This window comes from Lutjanus erythropterus, chromosome 9 (assembly GCF_056507025.1).
Source record: "Lutjanus erythropterus isolate fLutEry1 chromosome 9, fLutEry1.hap2, whole genome shotgun sequence".
Lineage (NCBI taxonomy): Eukaryota > Metazoa > Chordata > Actinopteri > Lutjaniformes > Lutjanidae > Lutjanus > Lutjanus erythropterus.
Window position 1 is genome coordinate 39480246 of NC_139325.1, and position 19059 is coordinate 39499304.

A 19059-nucleotide genomic window follows, 5' to 3' on the forward strand; every position below is an offset into this window, starting at 1 on the left:
AAACATTAATCCAATATTAATAGTTTATGAAATTAATTTGCAACTATTTTGATCATTGATTAATCAATTTGAGTAATGTTTTAAAGAAAAAAAATCTCTGTTTCCAGCTTCTTAAAGGTGAATATTTTCCTAGTAAACTGACAATGTTTGGGTTGAGGACTTTGTCTTGGGCTTTGGGAAAAACCAATAAACATTTTTCACCATTTTCTTACATTTTGTAGACCAAACAACTGACCGATTAATTGAGAAAATAATCAACAGATTAATCGATTACGAAAATAATCCTAAATGCAGCTCTATAAGCATCAGTACATTGTTTGAAAATTTTGCATAATGTGCCTTTAAAGCAGTCAAGGCCTTTTAATCCAGTCCTGCGCTGACATTAGAAATTAGAAAGAAAAGTAAACGTTACTATAAAATTTTTATCACAATAAAAATCAGAAAAACTTAAAATGCGTTTGTATTATCCAGTTATAGTCCATCCATCACCATGTTACAGTTTAGTTTTCACAGTGACAACAGCAACAACAGCATCACTTGTTACATAAAAACAGAAGTAAACGACATTATAGCTGCAGCTTGTGAAAATCCATTGATCAGATACAATAAAGAGCCGAGCGCAGCAAAATGACCAGCATGTGCGCACATAATTCATAAGTTGTGCATGCAATCAGCTTGAAGAAGGCTTAACCTGTGGGGTTATGAGAAAGGGAGCATCTCCACCTCCAGCCCTCCACCGCCCCCGTCACCCTCCTCCCCTCCCCTCCCCTCCTCTCCCCTCCTTCCCTCCCTCCTCCCCCCGGAGAGAAAGGGTTAATTGGAGTAGGAATTTCATCGCACATCTGTCAGATTTTTAAGGCCGTGACGCACTGAAAGCAGAGAGTCAATGTGAGCAAGGGGGAGGAGGAGGAGGAGGAGGAGGAGAAGGAGAAAGAGTTGGTGGTGAGATCGATGAAGTGGCAGGCAGAGGGAGGAGGAAAATCTCACGAGATAATGAAAGAAAAAGAGGAGAGCTGCTAGTGTAGAGCGAAAAAACGAGGCTAGACCCGGAGATTTTTTTTGGGAGTGGGAAAACAAAGAGCGAGAAACGGGAACGAAGAGAGCGATAGAGAGCTTCGCCTGGAACCGCAGATGGTTTTTGCACTCTGGTTCTGGTGAATGTAGCACCCCGGGGCGCAGCGGACCAATTGTGTGAATCTGCAGGGCTGCTCGGCGACACAATCGGGAGACATGCACAGGACGGACAACAGCCGCGGACGCGCTCTGAGAAGTGGATAATAAAGGTAGGATTTTGGAGCTCCGTTAACCTGCACATGTCGATGTTTTTGTCCCTGAGTCGTTTATACCTTTGGTAGTTCGTGAACGCATCGCTAAGATTGATTGCATGTGGTGTGAATATGCAAACGCACCGGTGATGTTCAGCGCTTCGCATGCGCGTTGCTTCTATATTCATAACTTTGCATAAGAAGGAAAAAAAAATCACATTTTCCAGAATGAGGTTTGGTTGAAGTGATTAAAACACTGGTATCCGTGTTTTCTGGTGATTTCCGCGGGATGTGTGAGGTAAAAATGCTCAAATGCTTTTAATATTGTTATTGTTTGTGATGCACGAGTCTGAATTAGTGTTTAAGACTGATGAGAGACGCCTTATTCGGCTGTTTTGCTTCTGTGTCACCATGAAAGTTTAAATCCAGCGGAGTAACAGCGCCTGTCTTGTCTCACGCAGGCACAAAAGCGAGGCTTCTGCCGAGGAACACAGCTGAGCACCAAAGAGACGAGAGAGAGCAGAGTGCTGCTGATGCACAAGAGAGAATAAAAATCACAGTTAAAGCTCCTCATGCTGTTGCAAACTCGTTTTCTGGGAGTTTGAGGGAGTTTGAAGACAGTACTTAACGTTATCAGATAATTAATTAGACACCCCATAAGCCCGGAAATCAATTAATTCACAAATCAATAAATCCATAGTCTGGTGTAACAAGAGACCTTCCAGACTGTTAGCCTGGCTGCTGAACAACAATAACAAGAGAAGAGCAACAACACACAGGGGTGAGAAGAGATCCACGTTTATTTGTTGAAATTTGAAGATGGATGGGAGTCTAGGGGAGATGTCCCTCCACAGCCACTCTGATCTGGCTCACAGCCAGGACGGCAGGGCCATGCTGCACTCGCGGGACCTTTCAGCTGCTTTCCCCAGGCCCTCCCTCGGGGGTCCCTCCATGTCCCTGGAGCCTGAGCCCCGTCCGCCGGGGTTCGACCACTCCATGTCGGCGCTGGGCTACAGCGGCGACTCCCCATCCAGTTCCGGCAGCACCTACACCACCCTGACCCCCCTGCAGCCCTTTGACGACAAGTTCCACCACCACCACCATCACCACCCCTGCCTCCCCGTCAGCAACGTCATTGGCAGCTTCACCCTCATGCGTGAGGACCGGGCACACCTCAGCACCAACTTCTACAACCCCTACGGCAAGGACCTGGCCATGTCCCAGAGCCTGTCACCCCCGTCCTCGGGCTCAGGCCTGGGCACCTCCATGCACGGCTATGGCAGCTTGGGCAACAGTCCCAATGGCAACGGCGGGCAGATGCTCCACGGCGGCTATGACGTCCACGGGGGGAGCCTCTTCTGCCGGACGTCGGATTTTGGTCGTGAGATGTCGCCACCGGGCCTGGGAGGGGGCGACGTCTCAGTGGGGCACCAGCTGAACAAAATGGAGGCTCACCAGCATGCCCCCAGCCACCACCCTCACATCTACAGCCAGCACTACCAGCCCCACCATCACCCGAGCCAGCAGGCCTCCAAGATGGGTGAGCACCTGCACTCTTCATCGTCCGCCTCGTCCTCGCCCGGCGAGGGCATGCTGCCGGGCGGCGGAGGCGGCGCCGGGGAGGAGATCAACACCAGGGATGTGGCCCAGAGGATCATCACCGAGCTGAAGAGGTACAGCATCCCCCAGGCCATCTTCGCCGAGAGGGTTCTGTGTAGGTCACAGGGCACACTGTCTGACCTCCTGAGGAACCCCAAGCCCTGGGGCAAGCTCAAGTCCGGCCGTGAGACCTTTAAGAGGATGTCCCGCTGGCTGCAGGAGCCCGAGTTTCAAAGAATGGCCTCGCTCCGGCTGGAGGGTAAGATCTGGCTTTGCTCTCTATCTGCCTCAAACACACACACACACACACACGCACACACATGTATGTACACACTCACGCTCATACAGAAACCACAACAACAAACAGACACACTCTCTCCTCTTGTTTTCCCCAAACACCTTCCCTTCTCCATGTCTTCCAAAAAAATCTCCTCTCCAGCAATCAGTATGCAGCTCAGGCTGAGACATGAGGAAAAGCAAAAGCATCATACTGATGTTTCCCTTCTTCACACTGGTGTGAATGTACTACTGGTTTGTCTATTGTCTCAACAGCCTGGGTAATAAGAACTTAGCAGCACATTGAGGACAGTTTGTGCAAGAAAGGGCCATATGTGCCGTTCCTTTGTTTACTTTGCTCCCAAACAGCTCCTATTGATTTGTACAGTAGCTACAATAAAAAAGCCACAGACATTTGCCCTCCGCTTAAATGAACCATGAAGATCAGCGTGAGCAGCGGTCGGCAATTTAATCGCTTTTGAGCCCACAAAATAATTTGTGCAGATATGCCATTCTGGAGCGATTGATTAATTCGAGCAGTGATTTATATCTGCTCAGCGCGCGGCTGAAGTTGAGTTGGCAAGGTAGCTGATGCAAATTAGACTTGAGCGTTTGCCAGACGTCTTTTATCAACGTCGTCACTGAGGCAATTACTGCGAGGCTAAATACAAATGTTGTTCTGCTCGGAGGAGGCAGCACCTTGCAGGTTTGTGAGATTCTTCATATCTGGAAAACAAGAGGTTACTGCTTAACTAGAGGCGCTGAGTGCTGAATCGATTAGTCGAGACAGAAAATTAATTGACATCTCTTTTATATTCAATTAATTAAATTCTATTATGAAGCAAAATGCTTAACATTAGCTGCTTCAAAGAATTTACTCCCTTTTTTGCTTTTAAATTCAATACATTTTACATTTTGGGGCTGTTTTTCAGACAAAACAAGCAACTACAAGATGCCACTTTGGGCTCAGAAAACTCATGAGTTTTTCATTTTCACTATTTTCTTACATTTTTTAAACTTAACTTAGACAATAATTTGTAAAAAATAATAAAGAAATTAATCAATAGTTTAAAAAAAATCATTCGTTGTAGGCCTTGTAATATTTATACAGATTTCACAGGGTAAAGATTTTTTTTGAAAGGCACATTGTAATCTGCTGCTTGACATTTAATATTCTTTGGGGATGTGGATTGAAGACACGACAGCACGCTGTACAGTGCCGTGTTACAGTGTTGTCCCTCCACAGGGACCTAGGGCCCATCTGATACACGGAGCACAGAAAGAGATCCAAGTGAACACAGTAATATGAGACGAACATAGACGGGTGTGTGTGTGTGTGTGTGTGTGTGTGTGTGTCTGCAAGTGGTCTGCTCACTGCGGGGGTCTGTGAGCGGTACGTGTGTGTGAGCCTGCCCAGTTGATCACTGCTTTTCGCACTCTGTCAGCACCTCGACTGATTAAGCCCAACAACACAATAGGGTTCATAGGTAATGATTGTGCACTCTTGCAATCCCTTCACAATTATTGATCTTTGATTGTTCGGCTCTGAGAGCACATGTGTACATCCTCCATTCAGCAAAACGTTACAGCAATCACAGCCGAGCCTCTTATCTAAAGATGAGTTCTCTCTGGGTTTGTTCTGTAATTTGACAGACATGTTGTTTGATGAATCCAATCCTGCGCCGTGTGAATTCTTTGTATGCAAAACGCCTCCTCCCGTCACACAAAAGCCCAATCTTCCTTGTGATAAAAACAGCCCTTTGTTCGTTTGAGTGGATTTCTAATCATCAATCATTTTCTCTTTATTTCCAGCATCCTTGTTTCTTCATCTTTACAAACACAAACATTATTTTAACGAGTCAGTCCTCCAAGTCAGAGCAGCCGATCAATCAGACTCATAAAAAATTTAAGTCCCTACACAGAGAAGTGTGCTAATGTTTGACAATGCTCCTCTCTCTCTGCTCCCACACACTCTGAAATTGCATATTTAGTTCTTGGCAAAGCCACAATTTGGACAGCTCGGCACTTTTCTACATAACCTACTTTCCGAAGGGGGTTGTTGTTTTTTTTCCCCCCCTGGCCAACCCCCTTTTGTTTAATTACAAGCCTCTATTGATTTCCATGGGAAAGAGCAGCACGCCTTGCCCACACACACCTCGGCCGCATCGGCGAATCGAGACTGGAATTAGAATGCGCGGTGCCCTGTGCTCCCCAGTCTGAAGATAGCTCAAGTGCTCTCTGCTTCACGCCTCAAGTTTTAAGATGATCCTCCTTAATGCAGCACTCGCTTAAATACATAGAAGGCCCTTCAGTGTCAGCCAGCAGCAGCGTGTTATTTCCATAACTGTCTCTTACATGTGGAGGGCTGCAGAGCTCTCTGCCAGTCTGGATGCACAGTAATTACGGAAGGTAGCTGCTGCCATTTTGTCTTTTCAAATAATTGTCTTTCTGCAGAGACATTTTGCTAAACACGGAGGAGGTGATCCCTCGGATTTATCCGCAGTATCTTGTTTTTTTGTGTGTGTACGCGTGTGTGTGTATACTCTATGGATTACTGCGCTGTATATGAGATGCATCTCTAGCCCAACCTCAGGCTGTGGAGGAGGCAATCAGGATTTAGTCAGAGAAGAAGGCAGGATAAAGACCACACAGCCATGCTCCGACACTTAAAGTCGAGGAGGGGGGATCAGAGACTATAACTTTAAAGATGATGGCCGAAGCCCTTGACTAAAGGTCTAAATGAATAAGAAAGGTCAATGCGGTTTACGTGTCGGCTCCAGTGCCTGCACCACCCCCACAGTAATGAAAGCCACAAAGCCTCGTCCACCTCTCGCTGCGTACAGTTCACATTCTCCCAGCGAGGCTCAAAGGTCACAGCCGATTCCATTTGCATATCAGGAATCGTAAGCAGGCCGACGTGGCCTTAGCTGCGCAACACCACCTAACAAACAGGGTTGTTGTTTTTTTGTTTTGTTTTCTTTTTTTTTTTTTTTTTTATCTGGCTTTTGCAGCTTCCCCCCCTCTCCGGCGCTGAAGGGGTTAACCAGCCTCTGTGGGTCGAGGAGTCTGAGCTGCACAGATTTAATCAATAATTTCTATCAGCCCCTGGCCCAAGAAATCAGCAGGGGGTGGGCTGGGGGGCTGGGGGGGTGGGAGGGGTGTGTGTGGGGGGGTGTGTTCTGGCTGGGAGGGGGGGTGTAGGTTGAGACGCCGGGGGGTAGGGAAAGGGCTTTCGATCACGTTTCAGCAACACGAGACAGGGGCATACATCATGATTAGGGGCTGTTCCCACGATCATAAGAAGCCTATAGGGGAATATTTATGTCTGCAGGAGTAGCCCCAGCACCGGGGATTTATAGCATGGTAATTGTGAGCCTTTTACACATGATTACAGCATAAGGAAGCATTTACTTAATGGTCGGCGTTATGATCGTCAGGAAGGGAGAGAGCCGAGGATGGGATGGAGGCAAGGAGGAGGAGGAGGAGGAGGAGAGCGGCAGGACACCCTGACTCCTCCAACAAGCCATAAATCCACGCTACAAGCAAGCTAGCCAGCACTATCATGTCATTCCTTTCATTACTACATGAGCTGAGAGTGCACCACTGTATATACCCTCTATAGCCGCAACCCACCTCCCAACCCCCAGCCCAGAAATATTGATGGCGAGGATGGTGTAACGCCCGTGAAAAATGTAGCATTTTGAAAAAAAAAAAAATTATTTCACTTGTAGTGATATTGACATGCCGCTGACATCTCGGCCTGTTCAGATTTTAATGAGGCGTGGTTCGATAACTCTCAGAAATGCAAACGAGCCCTGGATGCCTAAAAGCTAACAGGCACCTGTAATCTCAAGTTGACAAGAGTGCATCCCCGAGTCAAAACATTTCCTTCTGATAATGATTTGAGGGGAGAATGTGCGCGGGGAAATCACGGCGAGATTTATTCATGTCCAGTTGAGTACTTAAGTTTCAGAAACTCAGCTGGACGTCAGAGCAATCAAAGTATGACGGTGCCGCGCGCAAACGCGCACGCGTGGCTCCCCGCCCGGCCCTGCCGCCGCTGCTGTTGTGATGGCACTCGTGTGGAAAAGACGGCAGTAAGGTCACACTTATTTCTCTAATGAGAGAAATTTGCCGCTGCGAGCTGGAGGAGTGAAGAGTCGGTCATACAGTAAACATCAGCAGCAGCCCTCGCTGTGTGAGATGTTTCTCAATGGGAACATGTAAGCCAATCAATTGAACTTGTCAGTGCTGTTTTGAGAGCAAAAGGCAGCGTCTGTGGTTTATATAATGTATGTTTTATAGCATGTGTGAGTTTGATTGTGTCTCTGCGTGCCAGGATTTAAAATATGGGATTTCAAGGTTATTGTTGGCTGATATCTCCATCTAATCAAGTCATTTTTATCAATAATAGAGTTTTGTAAAGCCTGTTTTCTTAAAACAAGTGAAGAATACTTCAAGTGCAGCAAGATTGTCTCTACCAGTTTGTGCTAGAAAGCAGCTTGCTTTAGGGATTTTTATAAAATTAGCTGTCATTTTTCTTGGTTTTAGTGCAGTGTTGTGTTTTTTCCTGTCTTATTTCAAAATACAGACATTCATTTCTGGAACATTTTTTGAAAAAAGTTCATTTGAGTGGGAAACGGGTTGAAATAATCTCACTGTTTGGCAGATTCCTGCAATTTGAGACTGTTTTACACAAAATCTTTTTTACAGTGAGTGAGTTTTTTGGCTGTTTCAGCGCTCAAAATGTCCAAGAATTCAGTGTTGCTCCTACATTTGTATTCTTCTGAGGGTGTGAAAGCTTCTGAAACAGCATCTCAAATATCACGGACAATCTAAGTCCTGATTTCACTCTATATCAGGGCTGCCCAAGGTGGAGCCTGGGGGCCAAAGTTGGCCCCCCATAAGGATCGATTTGGCCACAAATACACAATTACACAATTTCTTTTTATAGTGAAAGCTTTTCAGCTGTTTTAGTGTTCAAAATATCTAAGTATACAGTTTTATCGCCACATTTTTACTCTTCTGAGGGTGTGGAAGCTTCTGAAATAGTGTTTCAAGTATCATGGATGTTGTAAGTTCTATTTCTTTTATTTATTCATTCAATCTTTACTTATTTCTCAGGGACACATTGAGGGGTGACCCTCATTTTCAGTGATGCCAAGATTACATTAGGCAACAAAGGCAGAAATACAATATAAACATAACAGGAGCGAAAAACAGAAAAAGAATAAGAAATAAAACAAACAATAAAAGCTCAATAACACAAAAAATGTTTAGAAAATTCCTAGCTAAAATAATTACATGTAAAAAATGTTCAGATTTTTTTAAAGCGCAGCAAGATTTAAAGTTATTCCAGGAGTCTGGATCACAAAACCTAAAAACAATCTTTCCAAGTTCGGAATTTTAACTCTAATTACAAGTTAGAGTTAAATTAGCTAATTTAACTCTATTGTTACTCAGACTGGCCAGAGTGGATCCTGTGGGCCAAAGTTGGCCTGTCATAAGGTTCAGTTTAGTCCACCAGATGTTTCTGGAGAAAAACAATTAATAATTAATTTAAAATTTTGATTGTAATATAAATTTTCCTTATATTTCTGTGAGGTAAAAATACTCTTTAAATGTGTAGGATCCTTAATTTTAATTATTTTATCACAGGCTGAGCACCGTGACAGCAGCACTTTATGTAGGAGGTCAGTCAATTTAGAACTTGGGACCTCAGAACGAGAGCTGTGACAATGTCGATATTAAATCAAAAACAGATTGAAATGAGCTTTCTTTTTAATAACTGAAGTCAAAGGCATCAGGGATTCTCCCAGTACTTTTTTTTTTTCTTCTCCACCCCCACTTATTGCATGTCTGAAGAAAAAAAAAAACAGATACAACACAGTGTAGCTTACTGGATGTTATATCACACTTGATAGCATTGAATTAAAAACTGAAAATGTAAATGGCAACTTTCAGGGCATAAAACAATGATTTGTTGATCTTTACAAAACCAGACTCAGTAGTCTAACAGTGGCATACATGTCATGACTTTAAAATTGAAAGTTGGATCGGGACACCCCTACTTAATGATACAATACAACATATTTAAGGTTTAGTTTTGGCCCTCCTACTGGAAAGGTTTGGGCACCCCTGCTCTAAAAGAATAATTTTAATATTTTAAAAACTATCATATTAATTAGGGAAAAAAAGAAAAAGAAGATCCACTTTCCAGCTTCTAAACCTCCAGGCCAGTATTCAGTAAAAGTCAAGCATCGGCAGCAATCCACTGATCCTCCCTTAGCGTTCGTGTGTGTGTGTATTTATTTGTGTGTGCACGCCCCGTTGTGTTGTGTGCACATACACCAATGCTTACACTTAGAAACGCATTTGATACCATCAGCAAAACAGTCGCTCAGCCGCACAGTGCTGATTGAAACCTCTTAAAAGTGTGCATTTAGGTAATTGCACGACTCCCCCCAAATATGTTTTAGTCCACTTAAGGCTTCTAAACACCCTGGGCAATGCCGACTCTGCTTGTTTCACTCACCCCTGACGTAACCCGCCTTTAATAGAAAATAAATTAGTTCCCCCTAAAGTGATTATTACTCACTCACTGCCGCCACATGTAAATGACTTTTATGAGAAACTAATGATGTTGAAGTGTCCACTAAGGGAAAGGGAAGAGAGCAAGTGGAGGGAGATGGACAGAGAAAGAAGGAGAAGAAGACGCGGGGGGGGGGGGGGGGGGGGGGAGTTGGCTCGGTACACAAAGGCAGAGGTTGGTGTTGTGTTTCCTGTAAATACAGAATTACAGCGTGTTAGAGGTGAAAGGTTCAGCGATGGATATGCAGAGGAACATGCAGCCTGAATTCAAAATGCTCGTCTGATTCTCAAAATGGATCTGAGCTCAGCCCACACACATCAGGCTATTTTTCCTCTTCGCTGAACAAAAACCGCCTTTTGTCCTTTTTTTTTTTTTTTTTTTTTTTTGCAGGGTAATTTCTTTTTTTTTTTTTTAAATTTCAGACTTTTCGAGAGGAAATATTGATTATATAATTGGGCTGGCTGCCGCAGTTACAGTGGTGTTTAACCCAGACCCTGAGTTTTTATTTCATGGTTGGTATAAGCAAGACTGACATTAGAAAACAAAATACCAGAAGACTTCGTCACCTCTTATCACCACTTAAAAAAGTTTGAATGCGGCCAACTTTGACACTGAGCTAATTTAGCAAGAAATAATGGCTGTTTTTATCCTCTGTGGGCCACAGTATGAAAAACAGATCTATGCAGTATATTAGTTAGGGCAGAAAATATGACAACTTTAGTGATCTGTTTCTTTTAGATGTATTTACAAGAATCTCTGGGCACTTAATGTGTTTTACATATCTGTAAGTGAATGTTTTAATGTTTCTGGAGTTTCCCTCTTGTCTTGACCATAGTGTTATTGTCTTGCATGCCTCTGAATGGAGATTACAGTTTAAAATGTAACGCAGACACGGATGATTTCAAGTCAGTATTTATTAGTTCTCTAATGGATTTAACGACCACCTCTTTTGACAAATAAATTGTAGAAATTACATTATAGCAAACAGAAAAAGAAAGAGAAAGCTTTTGGCTAAAAACAATTACTGGGATCATTGGTTCTTTTGCAAAATGAGAACTTTACTGTGCATCTGTGTAAGTGTTTGAATGTGATTAATTTTTTGGATGACAGCCACTGCCAGTGGATGACGACACCAGATTTTGCACTTTGTCTTCAGGCCAGATACATGTAAAAATATAAACTGTTATCCAAAAGGGAATGAGCGTAATGAAAACCACGGAGAGCTTTGGCCTGGATGTAGTTATCTGTTTTATCCCAGCAGCCTACAGCAGCTCACTGGCAATAAGATGTGATAGGTTCAACATCTTGATTCCTTTACTGCACAATGAAACAAGTTGCTGATTCATCTCTTTTAACTAATCAAAGTTGCTTAGCTAATCTGTTTTCTTTCAGCAAATCCACTTTCCCTCAGCTTAATCCATTTGTCCTAGTTAGCCAGCCAGTGTGTTAGCTAACCTGTTTCCCCTTTCCTTTTTTAATTTATCTTTTATCCATCTCCCTGCAGCCTGCAAGCGAAAGGAGCAGGAGCAGAGCAAGCTGGAGCGCAACCAGGGCCCGAAGCGCACCAGGCTGGTGTTCACGGACCTGCAGCGGCGCACGCTCCTGGCCATCTTCAGGGAGAACCACCGCCCGACCAAAGAGCTGCAGGTCACCATCTCCCAGCAACTAGGCCTGGAGCTCTCCACTGTCAGCAACTTCTTCATGAACGCCCGCCGACGCAACCTCAACAAGTGGGCTGACGAGGGCCGTCCCTCCTCCACGGGTTCCTCGGGCTCCAGCGTTTCCTCCTCCGCAGTGTCCTGCAGCACGGCATGATGATGGACCGCCGAGGAGGTGCGGTGGGGAGGGCGCCGAGGGAGCAAGGGGGCACATAGACTGGTCTAGGCAGAGATCAGCCGTAATAAATGTCCTCCTCGTTATCAGAAGGAGCGACGGAGCCAGCTATTATAGATGATTTTATGAAGATGAAGCATTTTCCCAAACCAAAGTTGATCGCTCCCTTGAAATAGAAGGGGGCGATACCCAGAGTGATATGATCGCAGGATGCGAGGTCCTGCTTGTATAGTCAAGGGTGCAGAGATGATTTGACTCAAAGAAGAGTCACACCCTTACATAGACACCATCTCATTGCATTATTTTGATTATCTAGATTAGAGATAATGAGGGTATTACAAATCAGGAGAAAGCATATTTTGGTGTACCTTCAAATCTATAGTCATCTCTCCAAACGTGAAGAATCAAGAGGTGCCGTTTGCTCACATCTGGAGAGCTCCATTGTGTAACTTCTTAATCAAAAGTGTTCACCATCATCCAAAGACATTAATCCTCCCCCAATGTTCTTACGGTCCTGTTTTTCCTCAAGAATCAAGGTGAAAGAGGAAGACAAGGCATTTTTTTAACTTCCCATTTTTTTCTGAAGAACCTAATTCCCTTTTCTTAGCATGTGTTTCCATGGTGATAGTTCCCAGGACTGTATGGCATCGTTCCAAGTTTCGGAGCCTGGAATTATCAGGAGGGTTTCTGTAGCGTCCGCGACTCCCAGCTGTCAATCATTTACCGTCAACAGGAGCCGTTCCTGTATTTTGTGAAGATGGGTCCCGCCTTGAATGAATCAGAGGTTTCAAGGGGGAACCGCAGTGCATCTCGCCGTACGCCAGGACAGAATCAATAAACACAAGCAGGACGCAGAAACAGACTGGTTGGTGCAACTGTCTAGCTTTAAGACTCTCACTGAGCTTCCAGATGAAAGCTCCACAGCCATTTTTTGACTCAAAATCAAGCCAAAAAAGAAAAAAAAGAAAAAATGAAAACCAACCTTTGAACACAAAGGCTCCATGGGGAAGAGATACACCTGACACAATGTATAGTGACATTGTAGTATTTTTTTCCACTCATTTCCAAACAACTGTAAACACCTCTGCTCCATTATGAAATCTTTTTTTTACAGATGTCTAGAAAATGGAGGAATGTGATTCTTTCAGCCCTTTTTGTACAGATTTCAAGCACATCGCTCTATTTATAGAAACACGTTGGAAGTGCGGGGCAGTTTGTTTCAGCCCTGCTGACGTACAAGGTCATTTTTTTGGTCCACAAAGGAAAGGCTTTAACATGCCTCCTTATAGCCAATAGTTAAATCAAACCAAGAACGTTTCAAATGCAATTGCTGATCTGATCAATGTATTTATTACTGCATTTGTGTATTTATTGTTTTCCCTTTTTCTTTTCTCTCTCTATTTATTTGGTTATTTATTTATGCTATCTATATACTGTAAGTATTTATTTAACGATGCTCTGTATGTCTGTGTGAAACTGAAGACTTTTTCTGATGGGCACTTTTAGCTGTAGAATCCCATCGTAATACCAAAGATTAACATTGCCTCCCTGAATGTACGGCCTGAATCCCTAAACCCAGTACCCGATCCCGACCCGATCCAGCCCGACCCACCCAGTGATGTTACGTATCTCTCTCTATCTTTAAGGCCTGGCCTTTGTTTTTGTTCTTTTCTTTTTTGTTTTGTTTTTGTTTTTTCTTTTGTAGAATAATGGGGATTTCTTTACTCTTGCAAATGTCTCTGCGGTCAGCTCTGTACGCCAAGGCCAAAGCTTGTTTGAATGTTGTGATAATATTTATAATTAATAATACTATGAATAATAACAATAATAATAATAATAATGATTATGATGTGGCATCCCATAGGTTCACAGGTTGCTTGTAAAGTTGTGTTCAGACCAATGCCATCTGACGGAGTGTGTAAAGTGTCTGGGGACCCACTTAAAGCGCCGTCTGAAGGCCCCATAGAGTGCGAGTCCTTCAGGGTCACATGCAAACATGCGTACTGTGTGTCTGCCTGGGGAAATGCATGGATGTGACCCCCCCTCATCTCCCTGTCTTGCCCCTCCCCTCCCCAGTGCAGTGCAGACACTCCTGTCTATGTCCAACTCAGTGTGATCTCACCGTCCTCCACATGCCAAGCCCTTCTGCCAGTTGTCTCAGTTCCAAGAGGGTTCGTTCCTGGACCTTTGGGGTTCTTAAGGTGTGTTCCTCAACTTCTAGGGATCTTGGGTCTTTCTTCCGTGGGTTCTGAAGGTCTTAGGGTTCGTTCCTGGTCTTCTGGCGTTGTCAAAGTGTGTTCCTCATCCTCGAGAGGTCTTGAGTTTAAGTGCCCGGGGTTCTGAAGGTCTTAGGGTTTGTTCCTGGTCTTCTGTGGTTCTTAAAGTGGGTTCCTCATCTTCGGGAGGTCTTGAGTTTACATGCCCGGGGCACTGAAAGTCTTAGGGATTTGTTTCTGGCCTTTTAGGGTCTTAGGGTGCGTACCTAGCCTTCTGGGCTTCTTCTGGTTTCTTCATTATCCTTGAAGAATCTCTGATTTTGTTGCAAGGGCTCTTGGGCTTGTAGGCTTTCTCCAAAATAACCTCTAAGGGTCTACGTGTTTGTTCCTCATGTTGCAGAAATCTTTGTTTTTGTTGCAAGGCTTCTGGGGCTCTTAGGGTTTGTCCCTGGCCTTTTACAGTCGTAGGAATTGTCCCTGAACTTCTAAGGGTCTAAGACTTGATTCCTCATCTTGTGGGAATTTTTGTTTTTGTCACAAGCTTCTGGGACTTGGAGTTTGTCCCCGGTTCTCTTAAGACCATTGACATTAAATATGGTTTGCTCCAGATTCTCTAGGACTGTTAGGGTTCCCTCAAAAACCTGCACTGACACAAGTGATTTGATTTGCCAGCATTTTGCATGGTAGATGCATAAATCGGGAGAAAATCACCCAAGATGTGATTCTCTGACCCCTGTGTAAATGCTGCCAAAGAGTGGCGAGGCTTGCTTGGCCATTTTCCACCCTCTCTCTCTCTATATATATATATCTTTTTCTCTCTTTCTCTGTCTTTAACGGTGGAAGGGGCGGATTGCCGGGGCCCCCTTCACAGCGTGCACTTGAAAGACGGGTGGTCATGAAAGAGGCCATCGACTTTTTCACGGACTTCAAAGGGGAGGCTTTTTTCATCCCGTCTCCTCTCTGGGTATCTGGTCTGGGGTCCGCTCTTGGCCAGACCTGTGGGCTTTAGGGGGCATTCAAAGGGGGCGGGGGGAGATCAGAGAGGAGGCTGAATCATCCAGAATGAGGATGGCGGTAGCGGTGTGTGTCTGTAGGAAAGGTGGGAGGGTGGGGGGGTTGTTTGAGGAATAGGAGGTGTTGGAGTAGTGGGGCATGGAGCTGAATTAAACTTTAATGAGCAACAATTGTAAGCATGCTGAGAGCGAAGGGGGGCAGCGGTGGGGGCGTGCGGTTGAGTCTATACAGGGGGGAAAAAAATAAAAAATAAAAGAGCTCCGAGGCTCCTCTGCCGACCCCTGCTCGCTACTGTCATCGTATCAAAGCTGAGGTGACACCTTTCAGGTTTCTCTTTGTCTCTCTGACTGGGAGCCTAAGATGGAGACAGAGCTTTTTGTATTGAGCCACCTTCTGCTCCTGTCAAGCAGGGAAGCTCTTCCCTTTCTGTACAGAGGGGAGGGAGGGAGGGAGGAGTGAATCCAGTAGGCTGCTGCAGGTGATCCCCATCGCCATCTTAGCCTGCGGCACCCCCTAGTGGCTTTTTTGAGAAACTTGACCCTGAAACAAGCCTGGCAGCCAAGGCCGTTGCAGAGCAATTCTGAAGGGAGTGGAAATAATGAAATAGCAGAACTGAAAGCTGAATATATACTTTCAGAATAAAAAAGAAAAAAAAAGTCCACAAAAAGTTACATTTTTTGATAATGTTTAAACCAAAAAAACAACCAAAGATTGATGGGTAACTGCTGAATCATTATGTATCATGGGTAGTTTTAGCAGTTCCCTATCAGAGCTACCGTAGCACTCAGAGGATTCAAAAAAGCACCAGTGGGATTCTGCGTGCTGATTATTTATGTTGCATAAAACAGTATTATGTTGAGCTGGAACTGAGAAACTGACATGAGGCAGTGTCTTCAGATGGAAGTCTTTTGACTCTGTAAACCCAGTGTCCCCCGTCCGTCCCTGCCCTCTCTCCCCCCTGTGTGTACATGAAGACTTTACCCATCTACCTCAACTGTGTGAGATGTTGTGTGGCAAAGATATTCCTTAACCAAAGAATCCATCCTGTCAGGGTGTCTGTCTATCTATCTATCTATCTTGTCTGTCCATCCGTCTCTTCTTCATGCCTTTTACTCCAAACCAAATGTGCTGGAATCAATCCGTAACAGGAGCCGAACGAGGCCCCTCGTCCAGCCAAAGCTTAAGTCCAGTATGCTAGAGTGTCCCATCGATCCATGTTCTGTATATAAATAAAAATCATTCTCAAGACCAAAAAAAGAAGGAGGTGACAATCCAAGCAAGGAGGATCTTGCTGTAATCAACGTTGCCTATTCCTTGTTTTCCGAAATCTAAGAATCATGTGACTTGCTGTAACAGAAAAGCCCAAAAATCAAGCACTCATCCCAAAACAAAAAAGGTCGGAGGAGACAGAAGCTATTTTTCCACATTTGTAAGCCACCCCTCCCACCCCTGTTTTTTCCAAAATGTTTAGTGTAGTTGAAATACTGTTCGATCCCACTGTTGTAAGTAGGAATTAATGAAATCCATACAAAAAGCTTTAAACGAGGAAGAGCTGAGGGAAATATTATATTTGACTGAGTCTGAGTTTCCTCAGCTCGGACTCGACCCACCATGCTTTATCGTGCCATTCTTGTCCATGTGTTAGACTTACTAATGAATGTGGCTAACCAACCAAAGGCTTTAAAAAAAAAAGATACACAACACTTTAAACGTCAATCATGGTGGGACATTTTGTATCAACAACTAAAGAAAATCCCTTTGAATACCTCATGTGAAAATTGTTTGTTGTGATGTTGCACTAAAAAAATAAAAATGACTCATTTGTAACCCAACACTGCGCTCTGGTGACTTTGTTCTGACCTTGTCGGAGGTGTTAGCGGGGAAACTCCCTGGGTTTTTTAAAGGCCAACACTGACAACAATATTTAATAGATGTAAATTTTAAATTTTTTTATTGCACTCATGCAATATAAAAATGCAAAAATGTACCCTGGTATTCCCCCAAAAGTTGACCTGAAGTAGCTCTACTTACTTTTTTTGCAAGACAAATATCTCGTGTATATTTAGCATCTGCTTCTTTCAGCACTCCCTCATTCTTGAGGATTTTTTGATTTTTACTCATCAGTCATGATGGGAAATATATTTTACAAAGGTCAGACTCTTGGCTATTAAACCTGGTATCAGGCCAACCTCCTAGTCATGTTTTTTTTTTTTATTAAATGTAGTCATCAGCTCCATCAGATTTTCCATCTGACATAGTTGACAACATGTTTTTTCATGTCATAGCATAATTTTATTTTTTAAAGTTGCTTAAAGTTCTCTTCATGCTAAACAAAATTCACAGTTTTAAACCAAAATTCTTTGAATTTCTTTTAGAAAGGCTACAGTTGTCATGTAATGGTTGAGACACGTCTGATAGCAGTATTATTTAATGAATTAGAAATCTTACCAGTGCTTAAGCAGTGTGCCCACCTTTTTTTAAACCAGGAAGTGAGACAGGGGTCCTCAGGGTATAGCTAACCCTTTTTATGCCTGATTAAATCTGATGTTTATTGTAAAAATCTGACAGATTGGAGGTAATCTGACACAAATGTAAAGGCCAAAACATTTTCATTAAAAAAAATGTATTTTAAAACAAAGATTAGTCCAGTAGGTATTGTTAGTTTTAGATTTCAAAGGCTTTTATTTAATAAATTACATATATTTCATATACATGTGAATCCTCAAAGAATACATTTTCACCAAAAAATTGGAATTAGAGTGTTGGTATTAATTGTATTATTATTATTTTTTTTATTATTTGTTAGGACATGCTTTGAACCAGTTCTCGAGACTTGGTGCACTGCGATGATGCTCCATGAAAATATTCAAAACTTAAACGTGTTTATATTTTTTATTTAACATAAAATGGAAATTTTATGGAAATTGTTCAAACTGTAATACAAATTTGAGAGATACAGCAGTTGCTAAATGCTTCACAATTATTGGGAAAGATCATTTTAGCATCACAATTTTCATTGTCACTGATTAAAACTATTAAATCTATTAAAACCATGATTTCAGTGAGTCTGTAGCACATAAATATGTGCAATCTGGATAGTGCACTTGGCCTTATTATAATATTTCCATTAACTGTGCAGCCCTACCCTACTTTCAGAGGATTTCCGATGTCCATTACTCCTTAAAATGAAGTTTAACGGGTTTAAATGTTTGTGTACACAACACAGGTTCCTGCAGTGTTTAAGAGATTTAAATGATTCAATATTTCAGTCTTTACAGGATCAAGAAGTCTTTAAAATTTTAGACAGTAACTCCTTCAATCAATATATTGACTGAAGGAGTTTGGTGAGCAGCTTTTAGAGAAATAGTTCAAAATACACTTATTTACTTCCTTGTCTTTTCTATTTTTTGCCTGATTTGATACAAAGTACAGCTTGTTAACGTTAGGTGTACAATGTCTGATTAGGGTATAATTAAAAAATATATTATTTCTAGTTTTTTGTTTAATTTAATACAGTACATCTTGTACTGTAAAATAAAGTGCGACAAAAGAATCGCCCCACTAGCAACACTGAAGCTCATCACCCTGTAAACTTTTTATTTTTATGGAATAGAGAGGTGCTGGTAGGTGAATGAATTTTGTAAAACTTTTTACATTAGCATTTTGTTCAGACAGATCCCACCTTCTTTCAGTCTAAGCTTAACTAACCAGCTGCTGGCTGTAGCTTCATATTGAACAGACAGATATTAAGACTGATATCTAGCTTATCATCTTTGCTCAAAAAGGCTTATTTTCCAAATTATCGAACCATTCCTTTAAAGGGCTCTATTGACTTTTTGGAAAAGTGGCTCACTGTTGGATTAGAGGGTCAGAACAAAATGAAAACAGGCTAAAAGTCGCTGTCGTCTCGCTCAAGACAAAGTAAGTTGCCTGCAGGCAGCCGGTATAGGACATGCTACCACATCAGCATGTGCACGGGACAGAGATATTTACCACAGACACTAGTATTGATTTTGGCGTTCCTTCTGTCGTAACATGTAAAAGCTAAATTGACCAACAAGCCTATTTCCCAAAGAGTCAATGGGATCCTTTCAGGCAGTCTTCATGGCAGATTTAACAGACTGACAAACCTGAAACTGGTGGAGTAAAAATCAGATCTTTGCCTTCGCCGCACCTACGGCGCAGAACACAGATCTGATATTTACTGAGAGGCTGACATCGGACTGATCGATAAACTGATATATTGATCCAGACCTGGCATGTC

General features: G+C 43.0%; 1 protein-coding gene across 1 annotated transcript; it reads left to right on the top strand.

Annotated features, from left to right (window-relative positions):
* Positions 1-911: 911 nt before the first annotated feature.
* onecutl (one cut domain, family member, like) lies at positions 912-16627 on the top strand. The gene is made up of 4 exons (XM_084727575.1): positions 912-1283; positions 1727-3123; positions 11237-13819; positions 13911-16627. Exons 2-3 carry the CDS (start codon positions 2085-2087, stop codon positions 11545-11547), a joined length of 1350 nt encoding a protein of 449 aa, XP_084583701.1. The 5' UTR covers positions 912-1283; positions 1727-2084; the 3' UTR covers positions 11548-13819; positions 13911-16627.
* Positions 16628-19059: the final 2432 nt, after the last annotated feature.